This window comes from Cylas formicarius, unplaced genomic scaffold, assembly GCF_029955315.1.
Source record: "Cylas formicarius isolate icCylForm1 unplaced genomic scaffold, icCylForm1.1 PGA_scaffold_12__32_contigs__length_19106922, whole genome shotgun sequence".
In the NCBI taxonomy this organism is placed as follows: Eukaryota; Metazoa; Arthropoda; class Insecta; order Coleoptera; family Brentidae; genus Cylas; species Cylas formicarius.
The window spans coordinates 6,117,793-6,145,134 of record NW_026844225.1 but is presented as its reverse complement, the minus strand read 5'-3'; the positions used below and the strand labels follow the sequence as shown (position 1 = coordinate 6,145,134).

The following is a 27,342-nucleotide window of genomic DNA, read 5'->3' as shown; positions in this document are numbered from 1 at the left end:
CTATATTGGTTTTTATCGTCGGATTAAATTAAATTTTCCCGCTTTTGCCTCTTATTGTTTGTGCATGATATTCAAATTAGAATTATTACAAGGAAAGGCGTTTTCCAAGCGACCTTTAAAGTTTCATGCACTTAAGGGTCTAAGAGTTTTTAAATGCACGTACTAGACATATTATACGCCAAAGGAAACTTTTTGGCTTGTGTAGGTATAGGCGAGTTCGTTTTAAAACGAGCCCAAGAAAGCAGAGCTTATCGAATATTTTGTATTTGCACTAAAGGAACGACCGAATCAGTTTTGTCACATGAACTTTTTCGTTTTATCGAACAATTTAGGGAAATGCTTAGAAAAAACACGTTTTTGGGAAATTTCCATTTCCCAACGAGGAGGCTTATTGCGAAACCAACAACGCGAAATATTTTGATTGATGAAAAAGTGAATTTACCGACGAAATTTTTCGCGGCCCAAGTACCGTGACACAAATTTTATCATTTATATACAAATTGGCTTTGTCGGTTTTGATATTCGAAAATCCAAATCATTGAGTTAATCAATGATCTAGTTAGCAATTCCCTATAGTATATCCAGTTTCAATAACCCAAAATTATAGATAAGAAAAATGAGGCATGTATCGGAAATAAAAGGTCGGGACGAGATCTGACGATTGTGGGTTATTAAATATCGGAACTTAATTGTTTATTGACAATAGTGTCGGATAATATGCTGTTCGTTCTCATGGGTTCAAAAGAATTTTCAATCTAATTACACGCGCACCTTTTGAAAATAAAAGAATATGTCCTGTACAATTCTTAAAAATACACACACAAACACAATACGCGTCATTGCTGTTTTTCGCTCTTTGCCTATGTAAATATATTATTATTGTCCTTCGAAAACATGTAAATGCTTATTTTTTTAGAGCAATTTAACGCGCAACACGCGATCTATTGCAATGAGATGGAATGTTGGACGTACCAAGAGGTATAGAACCCACTGCAGGCGTACATTCCAAAGAATAATTAATACCTATCGATTTATCGCTCTATGCGTATCTTGTGCCTTACACAAACTAGGTCGCGTTCTATACCACAGAAAATATTCGTACCTCAAGAGGAGAGACATCTTATTATTCCAGTAACAAAATTAAAATTTAAAAGTACCGTTCGCCATCGTATTTAACCGTAATGACTGGCTTGTTTAGAATTTTGGGCCTAGAGAGGGAATGAAGAAATAAACAACAACAAAAAACATCCAAAATGCCTCGAAATACGTTTTCCACTAAGCTAAAAAGCATTTGTTGGTTCTTGTTTTCTCTTTTTGTTCTTTATGTCGAATACAGGTACATAACCTTTTCCTTGAATTTTCTAAAAAACCTAAACACAAACTAAGGGAGACATGCAGACGGTAGAGAGTTAAAGCTGTGACGTTTGTAGGGTCTTATTAGTTTTTAGTAAAAGTATAATAAATATTAATGCATTAAAACGCGATTAACTCTTCGCCAGAATTCGATATGGAACTAATATGTTAAAGCGTCAACTATGATTATACTCGAAGCCTTTTGCTTTGGAAGCTTCTGGTCGTAGACCTTGCAAGTAATTTCAATCATTAACGTCTGCAATAATGGTAGTTTCTCAGTAAAACTAAATTATTTTAATGAGAACCTCTAGCGCAGTTCTTAGGATTTATTAAACCGATTTTTTAGCTTTCAGCCACAGCAGTGCGAAAAATTATGAAAAAAAAAACTAGGCGTCCATTATTTAGACCGGGAGTGGAAGTTATATCGTTAATTGTTAGTTTTGTTCACAGTTTATTTTAATTTTACTTATAAATTTTTATAAATTTTAATAGCAGAAGAAAATCTATTTAATTAATGATAATAGCTATTATTTTCCAAATGTCGCCTTTGTTCAGCACTGTATCAAAGCGTTATTTATTGAAAGCCTTGTTTACAAATTCGTTGTTTTGTACGTTCGGGAAGTCCTTATTTTCTATTAATTTGCCCGACGAAGATAAAGTACCGACTCGGATAATTTCTAATCATTTTTCGAAAGCGGAGTTAATAAATACGCCATTAATCAGAAAATTAAGTTTTGACGTCGGTGGTCCCTACTCTTGGGGAATGATTATTGATAACATTGCATCCATAATGAGAATGTGTATATTTCGTGGCCGTTTAAGCATTAAAATGGATTGCAATTGTTGTGTTTTTTAATTTATTACTAATATAAACCATTAACTGATTAATAGTTTTCAATAATCGATAACAAGGGCACATTTGGCGACAATGACATTAGGTATTTATTCAGCAGCACTTTCAATTTAATTGCTTACCGGATAAACTAACGAGAATTAAACTTTAATTACCTAGTGGCGATGTTGGAAACTATTATAACTATAATATGTTTAAACAATAGCGTCCACAAAACGCAGTTAATAACACATAACTGTAAAATCGTAATGTTTGTATGTCTCCTTTAGTTAAGAGTCGAGAACTGTTTTACCAAATAAACTAATGTTTTGAAGCCGTAAGCACGGTGCATTACCTCGTAAACCTTTGGCCATTTATTCGATGTACATTACGTGAATTTTGATTTGCACCGATGCAAACACAATATGTCAGCGGATAAATGAATAAATACCGCGCTTATACGGTGTTATTTGCTACTAAACTGGATAATCAAACTTCCAAACTTTCTCGATATATTTAACTTAATTGAATGAATCGGCAAAGTGGTTCCCGAAGTTATACACATGAACAATACCTTTAACTCACTTACACGCTCCTCAGCGGTTGCAAATGAATCCATTTTCGGGCAATGTAAGTTAACTTTAATTAACAAAAAATGCAGACGACGGCTTTAATTTTCAACAATTTGCAAAGGCAGAATTTAATGCTCTACCGGAAAACTAATTCGTTTCACGCCAAGGCACAAAATTACGAGCCATTTGGAAACTATTAAATCCGCTCAAAAAATAATTATTATTTACATTCATCTAGATAGGTAAATCCCAAATTTTCTTCCCATAAGGAATAGATATAATAAAAAGAAGACAGGAGCATGTAACTAATTATAGTCTAAACATTTTTGCGGAATGGATTTATTTTAAATTCGTGTGCTTATCGGGATTCGCTATCCATGTGTACCGGATGTTGCCTCGTTGTGTGGACGTAAAATGCAGATTCTAAAAATTTATTGTTTTTTATTGAAATGTACATAAATTTCGGATTTTCTGTCGCTTTATTCGCATTTTACGTGACGGCCTTAAACATTTTAAGGCGCAAACATCCGACACACATCTCGGACTTTAAATAGGCGATCGTATAAATTCTGTTCGCAATTGAAACAGGAATAAATTTTGTATGTAATAAACGTTGATATCTCGAACTTTATTACTATTATTTAATTAACAACCTTAAATTTTCGATGAGTAGAGCGGAGTTTCTGTCAAAAAAATTGTACTTGTTTAAGTATTGCGTGCTTTGGGCGGGACATGCTAGTACATATGAACTACTCCGTATACTTGACTTATATTTCCATATACCTCTCTATATATACTTACATATACCTCCTATATTTTATATATTATATATGGATAAATATTAAAGTGTCAGGCACACGCAGTAGTTCAAATGTACTGACCTGTCTGGCTCAAGCCACGTAATAGCTCCTTGTTAGGTTCAAAAAAAGGGGGGAAATAATTAAAACGAGAAGGCAGAAAAATTAAAAATTTTAAAAGAAAGCAAAAGACAATCAAAAAGTGACAACCATATTGTAAATGGTCAAAATATTTTAGCTAAAATTGGGTATTTTAATCGACTCTCTTTGCCAGGTATAAATCTGTGAACATATAATGTATGGCTAATTTTGGGTTTTTCAATTTAAAAAAATTAAAAATTCCGATGGTTGTTAATATTTATATTCGCAATAAATAAATGATTACACATATTATGGTTATTCTGTCGAAGTAAAAGGTTGATAAATATTTTTTTAGTTTACTGGGGATGAGAATAAGACTATTTTATATACATATGACTATTTCGATCCAGAATTAGTGGCATTATTTCAACAAAATGATATTATTTCCACAAGGATTATTCAGTCCAGGGGTTATTGATATTTTTATTTATAATAAAGGTAAATTTTTACACGTTAAAATCTTTTTTAACAAATAAAAGAAGGCTAATACATTATACGATAAAATGCACAGACGAACGGGTTTGATTCAAATTATATTACGGTTATTGCTCTTGAAGTTAAAAGTTGATAATTATTTTTTTTGTATTTTACTTGAGATTAGTTCATTTTTTATACATTTATTAATACGGGCCTATAAATATATTGATAAATGATTTGTTTCGACAACTATTATGCAGTCCAGGAGTTGTTGATATTTTTATTTATTTATTTTTACCGGGGATAAGATACTAAGTTATATTCGTGATTGGGTTTGTGATTTATTATGTTTGTAAGTGATATCGCGTACTATTTCGGTTGAGCTTAGGTTTCGATGAATATGCACTGTCATTTCGAAAGTATACATCTAACAAAGGAAGAGTTGCACTTAAATCATCGGTATCGCACTACAAATATCCATAATAATAAATCCACAACAATATACGAAATCGCTTAAAGGAAGTGATATGGACGAAAGCCAAATATTTTAATAGTTTTCAAATAAAAAAATATTTATCAGACAGGAAATCAAAAGCGCATTTTTGCAGGCTCGGATAAAAAAAATCGCACGGGAATAAAAATGCAGTGGGTTTGGCAAATTTCGCAATCGAAGATGTAACTTGAAACTTCTTCGGCAATAAACTTTGATTAAATAACTTCGGAAAATTCGGTCCCGTATAAAGTGTTAGCTCCGCTAGATATCGAATCCTCTTGCCAACTTCTAACGTTTTGCAGAATATTATCGCCGTGAAAAATGTCTTAAGAAAAGCTATTAATATTAAGTTAAATATTGTCTGGACTTGTATCTGATCTGGATTTAAATTTTCCGCTCGTTTTGCCTCACGATACTATACGATCAATCACTCAATTACACATTATCAGATAACAAATGAATTCGTGTCCTATTGTGGACGAAATTTAATTTTTAATAAACGTGCACCCTCCCTTTTCGATTATTAAAAACATTCAAAAGTCAACCCCGAATATCAATCAAAACTTTTTTGCCCGACTTGTCAAGAATTTCTTATGGTACAATTCCGGCCCTCGGTTGTGAGTCTATAATGAGAAGTTTTTGTTTATGCATGAAAATACGTTTTCACCAGACCACCACCACAAAGTTTTAATGGTTCGGTTTTAAAGGTAAAACGTACGAATAGCAGAGAAATTAGTGCCGAGTCAAAGTTGACAGACGATAGAAAACTTATTGAATCTATTAGCACCTTAAACGTATCAATGCGAAAACGTCAAAATTTGTATTTTCGGCATCAAAAAGCTAATGTTTTTAAGTAGGAAATTGGTTTAGCTGTCTTTCAGCGTCCGAGTTCCGCAGTAGAATATTGAATAATCTTTTAAGGTTGTCAAGTGTCTTTGGAAAAAACTCAGTCACGGGGAAGTTCGAATTCGGTAGAAAACTCTTTGAAGCGATTTTGCGATGTCGATCCAATGTTTCGAGTTAATGTTAAGGCCGGAGCGCCGAAACAAACGCGTTTTTCAAGGACCTACAAACAACATTCTCTCTGATTTGACAAATATTATCTTCAATACGGTGAAAATGTTCAATTTTCACAAAGTTAAAGTGGCAACGTTGCTCGTAGGTTGGGTTGGATAACAGACGATAAAATCTAGGTCGAACAATATAGTCAATTACTAATAAATATGAGACCACGTTGAACATCGTCTGGGACTTTTCATTTCGGAAGGAAAGGTTGAGGTTGGCGGGTTTTACAAATAAATATCTTCTATTTCGGTTGACCGACGAGTTACGAAAATGTGTTTCCCCCGATTTGATCAGCTCTACTTCCCGGCAGGAAAACCAAAGATCGTTATAATAAAACATTGCGCCATTAGCCCGGGAACGCCGACATTTTTAAACGAGTAGGTAAATTCACTTCGGTAATTGCTGTTGTTTGTTTTGGTTACGTTAATCTATAGCAGTTAAGTGGAAAAACAAATAACCAAAGGAGATACTGCGGCATATGCAAAAGCAATTGGAGAAAAAAAATAATTATAGAAGCGCACTTCCGGTGAATTTTACATTGCTCTAAAAATAACGAAACCACTACCTCTAGGAAACTAGATTGTTTCCAAATGTTTGTTTAACGGTGGTCGAAAATCCTACAACAGTCCGGCACTGTAACGCGCTCAAATATTTTTTTAAACAATTTAGAAACCTGTTTTTAGTTCAGTTCAAAGTCCTCTGCTCGTTTGATCCGATGGGTTTGTTTACATATTGTTTTGAATCGAATTTGAGTCTAGAGGGCAAGGATTTTTAGAACACTGTTTTTTTCCTAGAAGAATAGCGTTTTAATTATAAGTACTAAAACATACAATTATCCAAATTTGTTACCTTTGATTATAATATACAGAGTGTCTCGAAATTAGTCGGATAAACTACAACGCCAATTCTGCGTCCAAAATAGGCACTAGTGTCGAGAAACGCCCCCTAAGTTGCCACACCCCCCTAAAACGAATGAGTTTTTATTAATATTTTCGAAGAAAGAAAAAAAAAAGAAAGAAAAGAAGAAGATATTTTAGCGAATTAGTAATTTTCGCATGCTGCACCTGATTATAAAATTATAAATGTCATATTTTAGTCAGGGGCGTAAGGGTACAGGCCACAAAAACTGCAATAACTCTTATAAAATCCGAAAAGCTGCAGATTATGAGGGAGCGCTAAACAGAACTCTTAACACTGGCATTTATGACGTAGGTAAATGAATTTTTATCTTTACCATTAATCTAATTTAAGACCCGAAGACTATTCAAATCGTTTAGAATTTTGACAGTGGATTCTCAAATATCCAGATATTTTGGATAACATTTTATGGTCTGACAATGCAACATTTTGCCAAATAGGTTAAATGCTCATGCTTAGTTAAGAAGAAAGATACTGGTTAGACGAAAATTTTGTTAACAAGTGGATAGGTCGAGGTAGCCCTATATATTATTATGTTATATATATATAGGAAGAAGTGGGCAGTCCAGAAGAGTTACTAAAACGAATTGGTGTTGCGAGTATATATATCCAAAATAACGGAAATATGTTTGAGAACTTAATGTTAATTAGTGATTTTTCAGTGTTAGCCATTCAATACGGAATGATGTTAATGTTATTTTATTTTTACAAGGCCTTGCAGTGAGCCTTCAATGAACAACTACCAGCCGGTTGCACCATTCATGAGTTTTTAAATAGCATTTCGCCAATATTCATTTACTTCTATACAAAGTTGTTGTTGCTTGTTTAATGTTCAATCTAACCTAGTTCATATATTCAGTTTCACTATCCCTATTTTCGTCATTTATTCTTATACCTTAGTATTATAATAAAGGCTACATTTTTGTCAATAAAGCAATGGTAGCCAAGCAGGGAACATCTATAATTATTTTCTGCTAAGGGTACCAGCTCCATTTTATTGCAAAAAATAAATGAATGTTTTAAATGCCGTCTTTAATAACGCAAATCCACATGAATTCGAGCAAGGCCAAGCAAAGATACCTTAATTATGTTCTAGTAAACTACAAGACAATGTGTTAAGTCGGCAGTTCTCTATATCCGACATGGTAGTCATGGTAACACTCACTCAAGGGGGAAGTGATGCTGATACCTTAAGCTAAACGAGATGAAAAGCACTTAAAAGGGCAGTAAATAAATTTCTGAGAATATCTAATTAATCGCAGTGGTTAAAAAAAATCGCAAAACATGAATGTTACACAAAAGCCATTAGATACAATTAGCTGCTGTTTATCTTCGAAAGTACGTATTAAATTCCTTCATTTCAGAATGCCCTCGGGGATATATTGAGCGATTCGTCGAGGAAAACGGATTTCCCAACGAAAATGGTTGATCTTAATATTATATGAAAATGCATTTTCCTTCGCTCTGAGTGCCGACTAACCCAAGTTTCCACCGAAAATTTACATCTTGTTTTCTCGTTCCTGTTTGGTCCTGGTGTTCTTTTTATTCCTGCCAGAATAGATATATATATATATATATATATATATATATATATATATATATATATATATATATATATATATATATATATATATATATATATATATATATATATATATATATATATATATATATATATATATATATTTATATAACTGTTTTCGGAGCGCGAGCATTGAAGATGCCAAGTGAGATTTTGGCGAAACGTCTGGAGGATTCCAGTCGGAGTTCAACAAGCGAACGGATGATATCCCGGAATATAGTGTCATCACATTTTTCCATCCGTGAATCAATACGTGAAAATATATATATATATATATATATATATATATATATATATATATATATATATATATATATATATATATAAAGTTAATATATATATGGTTTCGATATTTTTACTTTTTTGCCAGTGTTGTGTGACCATTTATATCGATAAACAATAGCATCGGCCTAAATTTACATGAGAAATAACTTTTCGTTTTCGAAATTTACACTAAGTCATTTTGAAACCCGAGTGACCTTTTGGCATTTAAAGTTCAGGTCTTGATTAATGTATTAATATACTTTATTTAGGTATAAGGTCTAACACTCGTCGTTAATAGGAAAAATACATGGATTTTTTTTTAAATTTGCCCAAATGCCAGTTTGATAATAAATCCGAAAATAAACACGTAGATATAATGTAAAAAAAAAAATCGTCGACTAGCTGCCAGTTGTTTATGGGCTTTCGTGCTTTTTTGGCAGTTTTATTAAATAATGTCGCTCAATCCGGCGACGATAATGTATTTTCATAAGCCCGAATTTAATTTTTCGCGAATTTTAGATAACAAACTATTCTCACGGGGTGGTTGGTTGGTAGTTATTTCGTATTTCGCTGCGACAGTTATTGGTGTTTATTGTTGTAGGGAAAACAATTTTAATGCCGTTTCGACCTCAAAAAAGCATTTCCGTTGGCTGAAAACTTTTTTAATTAGTCCGGTACACTTTTGTGGTTATTAAAAATGAGAAAGCAATAAGTAAAGGACTTTAAAAAGCACTTGTTTGTCTAATTTTCGCTCTTTTCTGACAGACGTTGGTCACAACCGCGGGTCAAAAGCGTTTTATCATTTTTCATTTTCTTTCTAACGAAGCCTCCAGTTAACTGGACTGAAATATATCCAGCGCCGGATTTACATACCTGGGGGCCTAGCGGCCCCCCGTGACACCTTTTGCCTATTTTTATTATTAAAAAACCAAGGAGTATAATAAAAAATATTATATTTTATTTAAAAAATATGTAATGTATAACTATTTAATGAATTGAACCAAAAGGTAGGTACCTAAATGTTTTATTTAATATCAAAATATATCAGTATACCAAAAATGTTATTTTTTTTATCAAGAATGCCATTTTCTTGAATCGTAATTAATAAGCGAAGCATTCCTCAAAGGAATTGTGAGAAATAGGTGCTGAAGTAATATTGATTTCCTCTAACTGTATTTAAAAATGATTTGAAAGCCAATAGTTCATCGTTAATATCATTGTTATACAGTTTTATTTAAGTTTGTTCAGTGAGTTAAAAAGCTGAAATATTTATCAATAAAACTGTACTTTCATTTTTTAAATTTAGATCGTTTTAGATCTTGTTGAAATTCACTAAGATTTTCCTTTCATTATAATGATCATATTTATCTCTTAATTGGGTTAGGTAATTAGTTATACTTTTATATGTTATTCTTACTTGAAGTAAATCAATGTTAACCTTTTTAATTATTTGGTTACGTTTATCAAATAAAGACAGAATTGCATTCCACAAAAACGTTAGAAAGGCTACCTTTTAATTTAACTGTTAAATTTTTTGAGGCTTAAAGTTGTGTCTAATAAAGTTAATATTTAAATAAGTCATTAAGCTGCCACAATTTAGAATCTCCCGTAAAGTGAAAATTAGAATTTTCAAAACATGTTATAGAACTGTTATTATCGAGGTCAGGAATATTTTTATTTTTGTTTGTGAAAACGTTATCGTTATTATTTGTGAGTAAGAGACAGATGCTCAAGATACATTTATTTCGCTATCTTGACTAGTTTCTGATGTGGACCGGGACGGAACTACGTATATATCTTTATCTTGAATTTTAGTATCTTCAATTTGAACTTCAATATTCAACCTCAACAAACTTAAATAATTTTTAAACTTTTTTTCTTTTACCTCTTTTCTCTTTTTCGCCTCACTCTTATAAATTCGGTTAGACATAACTAAAAATTTCTTAATTATAGTCCTAATACCTAATTGGCAATTAAAAAAGGATTAAACTAAATTTTGCTTTCCTTTAGTTTTGCGGAATTCTGTGCACATATATGAGTATTACTTAATATACTTACCTTCAATATACATTTTTAATCCTTTAAATAAGCGCAACAATTACTTTTACTATGAATATGAAACTAAAACGATAAAATAATTCTAAATAAAAAAAATCCTTATAATATACTTTCAGAAAAAAAATAAAAAAAAGTAATAGTGTAATCGGTTGCTTATTATTGCTGATCTAAACCGCCTCTTGCGCCTTTTTATCATAGATTTCAAAAAATGTTGAGCTTAGTAAAATGATCACTGTTGTCTCTGGAATTGTTACTAGATATTTAAAATGTTGAATAATGATTAGCTTTGATTTGGATTAGGTAGCACCTAGGCAGTTTAAAGAGAAGCAACAAACAAAATTAACTAGCTAAAGATTTTTTTTATTTTGATTTTTTTTTGTGTACGCTGCAATTGATCTCTTACCCTACTGCAATACAATAAAAGAAATAACAATTCAATTTTTGTTGGGTTCGACTTGCTTTGTTCCGTGCTAGAAGAAAAAATGTCAGACTTTTCTAAGATTTTTTTCTTAAGCTTTTTACTGATTACGAAAATTCTTGGTAAAACTTTTCGGCCCACTTTTTCAATGTCATTTTGAAACAATTGATAAATGAATGGGTTTTACGTGGTGCTAGTGACCTGGATTGATATGAAATGAAACTTTCTGAATAATCTCGTGGTACGAAGCTGACATAAAATGGATATTGAATTCGGGACAGGTTTTATAAGAACAAACAAGTGAATCATGAACACCCGTGATGTCGGCTATATAACACACCGTTAGACTCAATTGTTGGAATCCCGACGGCCTATACAATTGACAGTTATTATCCTGTCTGGATTCCCATAGAGGAGACAAGCAAACGTAATAATGAAAAGAGAAGCCTTCGCTGTCGCTGGACACAAATAATGACGCGTATTGCACAAAAAAAATGCAAATGTTAGTTTCGTCTCAGTAAATTTTTATCGAGCGACTAGAACAGATTGTTCAAATTTTCTTATTGGTCGTTTTGTCCGTATTGCGAAGTGAAAAGAATACTGTACGAGCAAGTCCCGATTGGAAATTTATTTCGACAGTATGCGAACGGACTTTTAATTGGTCATTTTACAGACCAGTGAACTAAATTCGTTGATAGAATGGCTTTTTGTTTGGTTTACGTAGTCCGTTAAAAGTGTTTTCTGTCCGAAGCTTGTCGATTGGTATTTTTGCAACGTTTTTACCTTTACCCGACGAAGGTGTTTTTTCGGGAAGTGATAATCTCGACTTCTTGCGAATTTTCTATACTACACGTGGCTAATATAAAACGAAAGGGGCTAGAATTGAGATTACAAGAAACTACTAGAACATTTTTTTCAGGGCAGAAAACATCCGTTAAAATTTTCTGCGAAAATTCAATACACTTTGGATATTTGTCTGAGCAATTTTCATCCAGGAAATTTTAAATGATTGACTGACTTTAGCAGAAACAATTTTGTCACTTTCTGTTTTAAATAAACAAACATTCAACACTCAATGTCCTTTGGGGCACTATCCACCATTTTTCCCAATTAAAATTCCAGAGCAAAAGGGAGGTAAATCTGGCGGTATAACCCGAGGAAGATATTTTAGGCGTGTTAGAAAATTATTATCGTTAAAGAGAGACACTAAAAATAAACTATTTATAAAAACCTTTAAGACCGTTTATTTTATGTACTGTGTTTATGTGTTTTTGTAAAATGTAAAACATATTTGGGAAACCACACATGCCGCCATAATAAAATCGTGAACTATAAAAATGGACGCGATTACCCACGGAATCCATTATAAGGTCTTTTTTATGTCTTCTCCAATAGGTTTAACATCTTCAAAAATTATTATAATTATTATTATTATTATTCGCGTTTCTAGAGATCTAAGTAGAATTTAGATTTACCTTTCAAAATTAATATTGATGTGTTATGTACATACACATTTTTTTATCCATGACTATATGTTGTATACACCGGGCCCTATTTTTCTTTTGTGTTGTAGAAATTCTGTTCTTCGTTCGTTATACCTGTGTCTTTTAAACGAACCAATTTGGTTGAATGCACCGTGTCGTTATAACAGATCTCAAGGCGGCTTCAAAACAATACACTGACACACCGACAACGGTAACCAAATAAATTGTTAAAAATAAAGAAAACTTACGGGCAAGCTCGCAAACTCACAAAAATTAGTATTTATTGATACCTCCAATCAAACAAAATAAGACCCCCAGTATCTCTGACGCAAATTATATAATGTTTTCAGGACGTTAATTGTCCTTTATTTATCTCTCCGGTCGCTAATTAGGTTCCCTTTTATTGCGCTTTGTATTTACTTCAACACGGTTCGAAGAATGTCGGAGACAATAACGATTCAAATTGGGCCATTTGGGGTAGAAACGTAGCCAACGCAAAGGACAAACGTGAACGAAAATTATAATTGAACAATAATTTTTTTCCATTATCCGGAAACGAATTGCATTAAAGAGAAATCAAGTTTTCTTCAATTCCATATAATGCGACCTGTGGTTAAAATGAAATTTATTATGAATTTCAATTTTTCACTGCAATAAAAAAGCTGTATGCATTTAATTTGTAGTAATGCTTCAAAATTACCAAAATTTTAGATAAGTAATTCCTCTAATACGCTTTTATTCCCTCTATTATGCTCTAATTCCCTATTATTTCCCTGAGTAATTCCGCTGATACCAATTCCGATTCTGATTTATTGAAAAGAAACTTAGGTATATAAAAATACTAAAAATTCATATCTGTCCAGTACTTCGAAATTTAGAAGTGTCCGAAATTGAAAGGTATAGTCCTACACACAATAAATGATCATGATTGTAATAATGCTATTACCGTTTTTATCTGCTCGTAAACATTTTTGGGCCAATAAATCAAACTGGTCCATGACTGATGTCTTATCACAGTTTTATAAAATTTAAATTCGTAGAAACAGTATGCGCAATTATCGGTCAATAAAGATAAAAATATAAATATTGTATAAATTTTACCTTAATATATAATTTTTTTTTATTTTAAAATTTCTACTACCATGTAATTTGTCAATTTCTATTAAAATAAAAATACCTCCCTTTATCGCTCGGTTTATTGAGGGTGATAATACGTCAGGCAAATCATAATAATTTATAGTGTACCTGGACTATACTAGGTAGGTATATGAAAACCTCGATAAAGATACCCCATTAAAAACACTAATTCCTCATTAGCCTTTAGTGTAAACAACTTATTTATTTTTTAAACGACTACAGGAGAAGTTTTGGTACATTATTTGTTTTATAAATAAAAACATAAATATTTTAAGTACATAAAGCCTAGCATGTTATAATCAGGTGTATACGGTGCTTATATCTAGAATCCTACTGAACTCATTCCTTGACTTGACTAACTCTAGAGATACCTCAATGAATACCACTAGTTCCTTTACCATTACCATTAATTCCCAAGATTTGATTTTAGCAGAATTTCATGGAATGAACGAAGGCATATAAAATGGAGTAATAATTTTATATTTTTATTTTACGAGTGACACGAGCTCTCGTTTAGCCGTTGAATCCTATGTAATCCGCAAATAGTAATGAAGATAATTATTGAACATCGGATAGTAAACGAATGTACCCGGTATAATTACAATGGAAATACGGCATCCAAATCCGATCAAATAGTTGGATAAAATCAAATCTGTGCATGATAATTTAGGTACAAATCTGCTTCGCGCATCCTTTATTACGGATTTGGCTTGTTCAATGCATATATTTCCTGCTCGCTGTAACGTCAGGCGTTTGCCATTTTATCGTTAAATTAATTACCATCAAAGTTAGGATTGATCCTGCTTACTTAAAACACATCATCAACGTCATAGCGGAGAAATATGCCGATTTCCAAAAAAATATATACGCATAAAATAGTTACAAGCCGGTCCCATTGGATAGTTTTAATTGCCTTACAATTTGTTAACGCTAACGTGATTCATAATGTCAATAAACTCTTTGCGCGCACACAAACGATTTGTTTTATGACGTTCTCCTTCTATGCGTTTCAATTTTACAATTTACGACATTTCGCGACAACTCGGTCGTGGTTTTATGGGCAGGAAGTCTCACGTTGGTACCGTGACCGTCGGAATCAGTTGGGTTCAGGGGTTAAACCGTTTTCGTCGAAGCAATTTTTAACTCATTAACCGAACCAATTTGGTTAAGACCCTCCTCTATATATACCTAAACCAAACGGAAAGAAAATGAGTTTTTAAGGCTCGTATCGGAGAAACGCGGGGATTGGAAAATCGCCGGTCGTGGGGATTGGGGGTTGGTTTTATGGAATACTAATTAAATTTTTGTTTGCGCGTGCTTTCGATGTAAAAACAGAAATGCGACTGGCACAAAATATGTTAGGGCAAGAAGACTCTTATGCGGAAATATAATATTTTAGCAAAAACACCGAAATTATCAGATGATTCATTGTGAATAATTGGATTGATGTGTGGTTGATTAGATTTTTAGACTTGTTCAGTGGATCGAAAATGTTTTCACTAGTACAATTTCCGCATTTAATTTAATTTAATTAATTTAATTTAATTTAATGGGTGTTTTGTTTTTTTTTTCTTTAAATTTGAATGGCTGCTAAGTTTAAACCGTGCGACTTCCACTTAGGGTAAATCTAGGCAACGAAATTTTCAGACCAATTCTTTAACACGCATTACAGAAAAAAAAACCTGCCTGCAAAAGTTGCGTTTTTTATTTAATATTTATGAAAATGTATTAATTTACAGGGGCGCTTAAATTGGGTATTAATATCAAATTTTTTAAACAAACCTTTGAATTTGGTATTCTGTTTTCTTCAGATAAGCACAAACATTTTAACGATTGATTTCGCCATGCGTAGTAACAGATCTTCGTCAAAATTGGACATCAGGCAACCTCTTTAAATCAGTTCTGATTGTAGTTAGTTGTAAATATAAAGTGTTTAACACAACAAAAATAAAAAAATCAAACTAGATTTAATTATAAGACATTTAATGGAGGGATTTTTTTATAAAAAAATTCATATAATAGCGGATATCCGAAAAAAATCTCGTAGATAGAAAAAAGAATATTGCATGACTTATTATTATTATCAAATTAATTGTTATTTTACTAGTAATATATACTTGATATACTTTCCAAACACGAGATGTACAAGTTGATGTTTTTTTCGGTTTCGCAGACCCAACGTTTATCTGCGAGTTCCAAAATCGAATCGCAAAACGAATTTTTTTAAACAATCATCAGTGGCGCGCTTTTGTTTAGCGCTTAATGTACCGTACATTTCCTGCGCTTAAAAAGGGGAGTTATTTCGCTCGGAAATCCATCGGCAATCGTAAAACTAATGAAAAATGATCTAGCCGGTAAATTCCAAATTGCTAGTCCAATTGTACTCGATATTTAACGCAGTTCAATTTTCATGTAAAAAAAAAACACATTTTTCGTTTATGTAGAAAAACAAAACCATGTTGTGGCGGTGTTTTTCGAGCCGATTATAAACAGAAAGAAACAGCGAAAACATAAACATTATCAATGAAATAATAGAAGGCAACGTGAGAGAATGTGAGAAAAGCAACGAGGTTTATTCAAGGACACTGTTTTAAAGCTCAGGTATAAAAAATTGGCAGAAAAGTGTTAGCAGCCCAGTGTCGACTGTCTGAACAGGTTGAACAGCAAAAATTACTTTGGCCGTTATCGAATAATGTATTATTCAAGAAATCATAGGGATAGAATAAGTAGTAAACTTCACTGAAATTTAGTCATTTTGTAAGAAACGATTCCAGAATAATATAATACTTAATAGAATTTGCCCCGCCTTTCGATCACTAAAATCATAACTTTGCAGGACACGCAACCTCGAATTTACATTTAAAAATTGCGAATGTAAACAGAAATTTATGGTTCTCGCGATTAATTCGCCACCCTTCGCATTGGGATGAAATATTATTGGTCGAATTAAAGCTACCAAAAATGTATATTTATGATTTATCGAGACGTAACAATTCGTTTTGCTGCCTCCATGATTCCGATCCCAGTTGATGGATAGTAATTAATAAAAATTTCAAAACCTTCTTTCAAAAAGTGCAAAATTAACCAGAAATATCATTACGCAAACAATTTTACGATCTACTTTAGATGTCAGACAAATCCTCAATTATTATAAATTAAATATTTTAAGAAAAAACGTTCAAAAAGTAAAATACGGAATGGCATGTGACTCACTAAGCTCTTATTTTGTTCCAGATATTTCAAGATCATTACTTTTTTACCCACAACGGTATATCGAAACGTTCACTAAGACCTAGTCCCGAGAAAAAGCTGCAACTGGCCGTCGACACTCGAGTTTCGTGGGCCCAGCAGCAAAAAGCGAAAAAACGAATCAAAAGGGACCTGAAATTACAGGATTCCGACCCGAAATGGCCAAATATGTGGTATTTGGTAAGTGCGCGTCTTATCTTTGCGTATATAATGTCAAGGTGTTTAGCAATTGCATGACAGGTATCTACCCATCGAGAACCATTTACTCCATATATGCGCCCTTTTGTTAAAAAACGTTTGCTCCCGGCCTGTATAATTTCGCTAGCAGTTTAAAAATGTCTCGGCCCAATTCAAACGTTTATGGCGATTTAAAAATCATAAAGCAGCCCTTGTTGTTCCGCACTGTCGGCCACGAATGCACCGTAGGTATTTAGTGACGCATCATGATGATTGGAGTGAAAGATAAAAGGCAAATAACGTAACGGGAAGATCAATAGCCGACGAAGGGAAATGTATCCGCTTATGACATCGTCAAATCTTTTACCATCCGGTTGTCAAATAACGGCCGATTTTTATTACGAGCGACATGGCGTTTGCCAGAAACGAGAAACCCCATTAACAAATTTATATTTTTCCTTTAAAATATGGACCGCTTCTTTCTTATACGCTTTGCTCGTATTTGGTCAACTTGGAGTGGTTCTAAAAGCATGAATTGTGGTTACAGAACAGGGGCGGAGGCTTGGACATGAATGTAATACCGGCATGGCTAGACGGAATCACCGGCAAAGGTGCCGTCGTCACCATTTTAGATGATGGTCTCGAAAAAGATCATCCAGATTTAGTGAAAAACTACGTGAGTATGTAATAATACTATTTACCAATCTTCTGGATTCCTCCTGCCTTGATTGTTGATGAGTCGAACTTGCTGACGTTTCGCCAATCATCATCCTATTGGCTTCTTCAGATTCAGGAAGAATCCAGAAAATTTGTAAATACTATTACGTGAGTACACTATTAATTTTCGCCGCAAATTACCCCTTTATTCCTACTGTAGTTGGCAATATGCTTTAGGTTAACCTCCTTCCGCAGTCTGTATTAAGCCAATCAGCGCCTTACGCTTCAATTATCAGCAAACTTGTTAATAGGATTACAGTTAACAACGACCAATTTCGGCAACTAAACCATTTCATCCTATTAAGAAAACAAGTTTCTTAAGTACGTATAGCGATTATTTTATGCTATTATTAACAATTAATACTCAAATAATGAAACAATAAATGTATTTCTTTCATTTGCACATACTGTGTGTACCGTGGGGGACGTGAAAAGAAAATAAACTTTCTGCAAGACGTAAACCTTCCGCACAATTTGCCCCAGCCTGAAGTTTTATTTATCCTGCAAGTATTTAGTTAACCCCCCTTAAGCATTTCGAGTTTCACGAGTTTCAGCTTCAATTGGTGGCGATGTATTCAGCCATTTTTGACTGTTCTGAGCTTGTAATTCTGCGTTTCATTGCAAACGCTATTAGATAATTAATTTCCGGTCTTTTGGTTATTCACACCTTACGATTTCCCATAGAAATAATTATTCATTAAGTGCAGCGTTGATTGAAGTAAATTTCTCATTATTCAAGAATTGAAATAATTGTTGGTAGAAAATTGCTTAACTTACGTTCTTATTGCTTAGATTTTAAAGCAAAACTTTCCGGTAAAGATCCGTCAACGCGAACGTATCACTTAACTCTAAATTTTGTGGCTTATTTATTTATTTATTTCTTAATCTAAGTCGATACGGTAAATGAACTTGTGGGTAGTCAAATGTTAAACGAAAATTAGGGTGTCGAAAATTTATGGTCTGAGAATTTTCTTCTCAACCTTTTAGATTCAAATCGAGACATTTTATTGAATACGTATTTCAAAACACTTTATAGTCAAAAATCGATTTAACGAATTAGACATGAAGAAATTCTGGAGCAGCTTATACTTAAGAATTGAACACCCTTGTAAAATCTTTGTTTATAGTTCGATTTTGATTTTTTTTCAATAGATCTTTCAAAAATCCACATTGCAGTGCATATTTAGCGTCAAAAAATAGTCCTACTTGGCCATGTATTAAAACATGATATCATTAACCAATAGTACTTCTCTCTTCTCTCTCTTTCGTTAAATAGTCTCAGTTGGCCATGACTCTAGGTTAAAGCTATAAGCAAAATAAAGTTTTCGTGCATTTTTGAGTGATCGATCCAACAAAAAAAAGTAAATAAAAAATGAACCATAAACCATAAAGATTTTACAAGGATGTAACGTTCTTAAGTAGGACAGACTCTATATAGGTTATTGGAATATTACCATTACAGAAAGATTTATGAACGGAATGCCCCAGCTTACACTTTAAATTGCATTTTAATATGCAATTTGTATTCGAAATTTAATGTTTACACTTTTAGGTACCAGGAACGCTCTAAATTTTCTTGAAAAGCGGAATTTTCATTTTCCGTTTGAAGTTTTATTTTATATACACGTTTCACCGAAAATCGAGCTTATTTTCCCCGCCGCAATGTGCATACAATTTTTCTTTTAAAATTTCGCACTAATTAATTAAATCGAATGGGTTTTGACTTTGAAGTCCCGATTCATTAATAGCAGAGGCGCTTTTCAACAAACCGCGATCATTCTTTGATTATAGTGAATAATCGTGCACATTAGTTCCTGCAATTATCGAAATTAAATTTGCCACGTGCCATTAAAAGGTTTAACAAGAATATAGTCGATTCTTTAATATTTTTGAGAGAGTTGTTTAGTAGAATGTTTTAGCAGAACTATATGTTTTGTATATTTACCTGCATGATCTAATTTTCCTAGATTCTTTAGAATAAAAAATATCTAAACATCAATGATTAACAGTTTCTCTACTGGATGGCATCTTGACATTATTTTTGGTACTGATAGACATTTGTCCAATTTTCTTAATCTTGTAACTTGTGCACCAAACTTAAATTTACAATAAAAAAAGTTCTGACCTATAAAATATATAATAATTTTCATACTTGTTCCATTTTTCATATTTTTCTTGCCATCCGTATTCATATAAATTAGCAACTTTTCATTAAAAACATTAAATTTTACAGATATTACTACTGAATAAATATCATCAAACAAATAGCTTTTAGTAATGGTTATTCGCCAACCACAGATAAAATTATAAACAAAAAACAATACCATAAATGTCAATAGCCTTGTAAATATAATATCTTAACATATTTCGAATAGTCCAGTGAAAAAGATAAGTAAGCATAATCTAAAAATACTTTTTAAACCTAACAACTTCTTTAGGAAAATTAATTAAAAATATTGAAAGTCCAACAAATAACATCAAAAGATGTCTTGTAATAATTGTCCCAAATCGTATATGTTTTAGTGAACCTATAAAAGAATATCCACGAATAGCTTAATTACAACGATTTAAGAGAATCATGGTCGCAATCATTTTTAATGATCAATGAGATCTTAATAACTCAATAACTCACCCCTGTTAAATTTATTTTAGCCCTAATTACTTATCGTTCTAAAAATGGTACCTAATATTGGTTTTTAATTATCTTACCTGTTTAACGAAAATTTACCTTTTTTTATAAAGTACTTAGGCTTAATGATTATAGATTTTTTGTGACCCACTTAAGAACTGTATACCCTCGTAAAATCTTTGTTAATGGTTCGATTTTGAAATTTTCTTTGTTCTTGATCTCTCAAATATACCCTATTTTGCTTATTGCTGCCACCTAAAGTCATTGCCAACTGGGACTATTTAACAATAGGGGGAGAAGTAATACTTTTTTTAGATTTTTTATTGAATTGATTATACTACACCAATTTCTATCATGTTTCAATGCATGGTGTTTAAAATACCTCATACGCCACGTCTAAGGCTTTACATCCTGGTAGAATTTATGATTACGATTTGATATTGATATTTTTTTTTCGTTCTATAGATCCCTAAAAAAAGGAACTAGAAATTGGTACTATTTTTTGATGCCAAATATCGATAGTGGCTATTACAGAATGTTTGTTTATGGCTCAATTTTGATTTTGTGGGGTGATTCTTACTATACCGGCATTGAAACTGACAATGACAAGAGATTCGTATTCAGGTCTTCCTAAAAGTATTTAGACAAATGACCAAAGTGTGATTTAAGGATCTTATAAACAAATTTTAATTATACAAATTTCACAAATAGGTCAAGACTTCAAATATTTCATTCATTAGGTAACAGCATCTTAAAATGAGACCATTGATAATTCTATAGTATTGGAAAATTATACATAATGTAGATACCAACTAATTATCTGAAACGACTAAAGAATGAACGATGAAATTAGAAAAAGTATTCGAGACATTTGAATAAACTCAAACTCTTCAAAAATTTGTTTAAAAAATTTTATTTGATTGGAGTTTTTTATTCATTCAAACCAACAAAATTTGTCAGTTGAAAATTTAAGGTAACATTTTTAAATACCTACATGAGAAACATTTTCGATTTTAGAATGTAAAAAATATTCTAGTAAATGTTGATATAAAAAAAAAGATAAAAAGTTGATAATAATGAAGAGATGAAAAGTTCATTTCAGATACTCAGGATTTTTTGTAATTTGTTTTAACATATCCATCTTTTCAATTAAATTAACGAAAAAGTAGTTTCCGTGATTCTTGGAATATGACATAGCTTGTACAGGATAATATGACAAACCTATAAACCTATAGCAAATAAAATTTTGGAACATAGAAAATTGTTTAAAATAAAAAGGCAATTAAATATCAATCAAAATATCAATTATGTACTTTTCAATGGGCCTTTGATTGTTGCTAACAACTTTTGTTAGCTTTTATCCACGAGAAAAATGAAATTTCTGTTATTTAAATTATTAGATCAGAATTTAAAACCCTTCTCTGTTTAGTTTTGGTTAGTATAATTAATTTTAAGCAAATCGTTAATGTTTTTCAGTAAAATCTATGCAACAAATAAGAATTATCGAAATTGATCAGCAAACAAACATTCTACAGAAATAGTCCTTAAGCGAGGCACCCTGTATTCGAGCTTCATCGAAATTAGGTTTTATGTAATCCAGAATAAGAATTCGTTGACACTTTATTCTTAAATAAACCCCGAATAGCTTTTCTCTATATTTGGTACTAAATAGTCCCAGTTGGCCATGACTTTAGCATGAATCAATAAGCAAAATAAGATTTGAGTGCAAAATCAAAATCGAACCATAAACAAAGATTTTAGAAGGGTGTACAGTTTTTAAGTGGGACATGCTGTATATAGATGAATTTTGTTAGTTAGTTTGAAAAACTAATAAGGTTAACGAAACATTTTGTTTTCTAAAAGAAACATTATGGAGTTTCACCAAATCTCGCCTGGAAACATTCAGTTGTCAAAAACTGTAATTTTATTCTCTGTGAAAAAGGAAAAACATCCTGCAAAAATATTGTCAGCTCAAGCTCGCATGTCAAGTCTTAGGGGTTTGAAAATAGAAATGTAAAAACTTAATTTTATTATTGTCGAATTTTCGATTTCAAAATTTGCATTTGGCCTTCGTTTAGGCCCCCGTATACCGAAGTTGATGTCCACTTTGATGAATAGGCATTCAAAAACGCACATGCAGAAACGTCAGTGTGTATGCAGAAGAACGTTCATTCATCAACTTCCGTCTGTAGGGGCCTTTCAAAACTACTTGCAAAATCGTTATTGTGTATGCAGAAAAATGTTCTTCCACATACACACGAACGTTTTTGCATGTACGTTTTTAATTGCGTATTCGTCAACGTCCGTCTATAGGTGCCTGTAGGTTTTAAACTGTTTGACTCAAAGGTTGAGCTTTTTAATATAAAATCGACAAAAGTGGAATGTTTCGGGAAAATAACTAAAAAATAACAAAATCCACTCGCAGGATCCGATGGCGTCATACGACGTCAACAATCAAGACTCTGATCCGAGTCCGAGATACGACATGATCGATTCGAATAGACATGGGACGAGATGCGCTGGTGAAGTTGCGGCGACCAGTAACAATTCGATCTGCGCCTTAGGGGTGGCACATGGTGCCCAAGTGGGTGGCGTGAGAATGTTAGACGGTGACGTAACGGATGCGGTTGAAGCCAGATCGTTGAGTCTAAATCCTCAACACATCGATATTTATAGCGCGTCTTGGGGTCCAGACGATGACGGTAAAACAGTCGATGGACCCGGAGAATTAGCGACCAGAGCCTTTATCGAAGGTGTCACGAAGGTGAGTGGCTGACAAACTCGGGAAACGAGATTAACACGAAGCGTTGTAATTTAGGGGAGGAACGGCAAGGGCTCGATATTCGTCTGGGCATCCGGGAACGGCGGGAGAGACCACGACAACTGCAATTGCGACGGCTACACCAATTCAATCTATAGTTTATCAATCTCTAGCGCTACTGAATCTGGGAACGTTCCGTGGTATAGTGAGGCTTGCAGTTCCACGCTTGCTTCCACGTACAGCAGCGGAGCCGTCCACGAGAAACAAGTCGTAACAACTGATTTGAGACATTCTTGTACCAGCAGCCACACCGGTACTAGCGCGTCAGCTCCTCTAGCCGCCGGCATTTGCGCCTTGGCTTTAGAAGCGAATCCAAATTTAAGCTGGAGAGATATGCAGCATATTGTTGTACGTACAGCTAGACCTCATCATTTGACGGCAGGTGATTGGCAAGTGAATGGGGTCGGCAGAAATGTCTCGCACAGTTTTGGATACGGCCTCATGGACGCTTACGCGATGGTACAATTGGCGAGGAATTGGATTACCGTGCCCGAACAACACAAATGCGAAATTAGCGCATCTGATGTTTCCAAGTAAGTTCAAAGTATGGTGTTTTTTTTTTGCACGGCCACTGAACAAATCAGGACCGCCGTTAAAAGCCGGGAGACCATTTTCATGCCTTGACGTCGGGGAATCTAATAAAAACGCGTATTATGTGGGCCCCAGAGGGAAGCGGTTCGCAAGGAACGGTCATTTACGTCGTCAATCAAATTTCGAATACTGAAAAGACCACGAATTAAATTTAAATTGCCCGGAATTATGGTTTATTGGGGACGATCTTGCTTATCGAGGGTTATATTTAAAAAAGGTTCAGGTTATTTTAAGTGGCGTTATTTAATTTCAGGTCCATTCCGGCAAAAAGTGTGGTGGTCCTAACGTTGCAAGTAAAAGAATGCGAAGGGGTCGAAATTTTGGAACACGTCCAAGCTAAGTTGACAATTTTCGCACAGAGACGTGGGGATTTAAATATTCAGTTGACTTCCCCTATGGGGACGAGGGTTACGCTTTTGGCACACAGGGCTCACGATAACTCTAGGTCGGGTTTCAATTATTGGCCTTTTATGTCCGTCCACTCTTGGGGCGAAAGTCCTTATGGCACTTGGCAGTTAGAAATTCATAATGATGGTCGATTAATGGGTAAGTCCGTACCTTTTTGTTTGCTTTTGTTAGTCAAACAATTACTTAATTATTCCGGTTATGCAAGCAAAAACGGACTTCAAAACAATTTAATTAAAATTACAAAGTTCCATGCTTGTTATTATCTAACTGAATTGAACCACTTTACGCAGTCTTCTAAAATTCTATTTTTGGAATCAGAATTATACTGTGTTTTTTAACAAAAAAAAAATTGGTTTGGATTAGTAATTATTTTTGTGTGTACCAGTTTTATTTGACCTATAGGCTGGTTAATTTATAATACCTAAATAATTATTTTAACCCCCATTAATGCATGACTACTACTAACACTAAGTATAATAAATTCGAAAGCTAAAAAAAACAACCAGTAACATCTCCCGAAACATAAGTGATCGATGAAAAAATTTCCATTAACCCCAATCAATCACAGTCAGGAAATTTAAGGTGAAGCGCGATTTAATACGGAAAGTATCTGTTTTCCTGTCCCAGTGCTTTGTTTAGCAAATGCGGCAAACGAATACCTACCGAAACAGCTAATAATGTCAGAAAACTCACCGAAGCTAAATTTTTTAAATTGTAATCTTTTTAAAGTATAAAAATTTCAGCCACCGACAACAAAGTTCGCAGATTAAATCGGTAGCGTTTGTAAAATTGCAATGACCCACTAAAGCTAAGGTTACACACATACTTTGTTGATAAATATTCATCGGACACTGCACATCTGAACCAACAAACACCGAATTCGAAACACACCTCAAAACAAATTCCTGCTTATTTCGATTTAGAATTTCAGCGTATTTAAATTTAAGTTATCTATATACGCGATCTTTCACACTTAATACAGGGAAATATTTTGCAAAAAAGATCCGTTTAACCGAAATCAGTTATATACACATATGGGATTTTTATACTAACTGCACAACTAAAACACTAATATCGCCAAAAGTTGGTGCGTGTTTCATAATCATATTGGGTGCACTATATATATTTGCAAGTCAAACAACACACAGGATAGGACGAAAAATATAAAATTAAGAACAGTTGTTTAGAATTAAAAGTTATGCGTTGATACCAAAAGATAAAAATATTACACACAATATCGTTTACTATTTTTCTCAATAATTTTAAATCAAATCAATTTAGGGAATTTTTGTTCCAATTCCATCTTATTTGTAAAGTTAACTAATATTTTTAATTGTCTAGCGAATACTTAATACACTCCTAAAATAAATAAGAATATTAATATTGTGGACTAATCTTAACCACTTTAAACTACACAATTTAGGAAAATACGAAAAATAAGAAATTTTCGGACCACAACAATTTTGGGAAGAGTTGGTGTGTTTATGGAAATCACGCTGATCTTGTATTTGTACTTGAATTCACATGCAAAAATCATAGTCTCGCTTCTGAAACGTGCAAATAAATTTTGGTTTATAGGCGTAATATTAATTTTTTCTGAGAATGTTCTTAATTGAGCTTTTTTCGACATGATTATGGAACATGCATCAATTTTTAGTATTCTCGTTGTTAGTAAAAAAATCCCATATGTTGCACACTAAAATGACCAAATTTCCAGGCAAAATGCATAATTTTCATTTTTCCCACTTTAGAAGAACCAAAATCAGGTACATTGAAAGTAAAACTATACAAAATTAACCAAGAATTCCGGGAAGACATCAGTTTTAATGTAATCCTAAAACCCGGAAAATGGAAAAGACGCATTTTGGCAAAAAAATGTTTTATATTTTTATGTTCATAATGGTTTCTAAAAGACAACAGTACAATCCTTATTTCTGTAAATTATTTCGGATAAACGAAAGTTAAGCTAATATTTTACCGGTCTTTCATGTATTCCATCAAATTAGAAGAAAAATGTCGGTATTTAATAAATACCCGGTATATTTTTCAATTTAAATACAAAAATCAATTAAATCAATTTAATACAAAAATAAGTGAAGTATTTTTATTCAATATTATCCTTAAATAATAAGGTATTCCCTTTTGGATTACTTTTAGCAATCAGCACCCCTAACCTTACTAACACCTATTAATTTTCAGGCCGAGCTACACTTCAGAACTGGTCGTTGATATTATACGGAACGAAACACTTTCTGTCGTTTTTACCTAACAATTCGAACGAAATTAATGGCTCTAAATATAATAACAAACAAACAAAATCTAACGGGGGAACTAAAAAGAAAAATAAAAAACAGAAACACAAAAACTTGACCAAAACGTCGAAAAATTTCAATAAACCAAAAGGGAAAATATCTTCGAAAGAATTGAACAACACCATTTCCATAAAAATCAAAAAGATTTCGACGACCACTACCGATGTTTCTCCATATTTTTACGCGGTATCCAACAGTAAACTTAAAATAGATCACTATTTGAAATTTGTCAAAAATATCACCATAACTTATCCCGTGATGATCCCCGCCAGAGACGTCGCAAAAAATTTCAACAAAAAAGGTCAAAAATTGAAAGAAAAAAGTCGCGATATCAATTTCAATCACAACATGAAAGTGTTCGTTCCGAAATCGACCGAAAAAACGCCAAGTGGCGCTTCGAAAGGAATTAAGGGTAATTTTATTCGCATGAAACTGTAGCCCCGCTTTTTTTGACATTTACTTTTTGATTTTACGAATTCCTGGTAGTTGCGATTTTATTTTGTATTACGCATTGTGGATATTTTTCAAAAAAATGTCACCCCATATCGATGCCAAGTTGTAGTAGGGAATTTTACTTACAGCTAAGATTAAAGCTTGGGATCTCACTTTATACGGCACCGCTACAGCCCCCCCATATGATATTCATCGGCAACATCTAAATGTTGATACCCAATCAATACCGGAAATTTACAACGAAGACATTCTCCACAATTCTATCGATTCTCCATCTGATTGGAAAACCAGCGTTGAAGTAAGCTTTTACTTTTAATCATTAAAGTGCGAGAGAGGGCGATAATTCACGACATTTTCCATTAAATTTCAGAATCGGAAAGACACCTTAGAAGTGGAAGAAAAGGAAACCACTTCGTCCGGGTGCAAAAAATTGCAAGGGAATGTTTGTTTAGGT

The 27,342-nt window shown here is 33.0% G+C and overlaps 1 protein-coding gene across 4 annotated transcripts in view; it reads left to right on the top strand.

Moving 5' to 3' along the window:
- Positions 1-27,342, top strand: part of LOC132708518 (furin-like protease 1) — a 52,731-nt gene that overhangs the window by 22,126 nt on the left and 3,263 nt on the right. For 3 of the 4 annotated variants that reach the window (XM_060680852.1, XM_060680850.1, XM_060680851.1), the window contains 8 exons: positions 16,766-16,960; positions 17,505-17,633; positions 22,729-23,067; positions 23,122-23,657; positions 23,969-24,261; positions 26,323-26,847; positions 27,017-27,186; positions 27,259-27,340. In XM_060680852.1, coding sequence (XP_060536835.1) covers positions 16,949-16,960; positions 17,505-17,633; positions 22,729-23,067; positions 23,122-23,657; positions 23,969-24,261; positions 26,323-26,847; positions 27,017-27,186; positions 27,259-27,340 — 2,086 coding nt within the window. In that variant the 5' untranslated portion in view covers positions 16,766-16,948. The remainder of the gene's footprint in view (positions 1-16,765; positions 16,961-17,504; positions 17,634-22,728; positions 23,068-23,121; positions 23,658-23,968; positions 24,262-26,322; positions 26,848-27,016; positions 27,187-27,258; positions 27,341-27,342) is intronic. The other variant, XM_060680853.1, reaches the window with a different exon arrangement.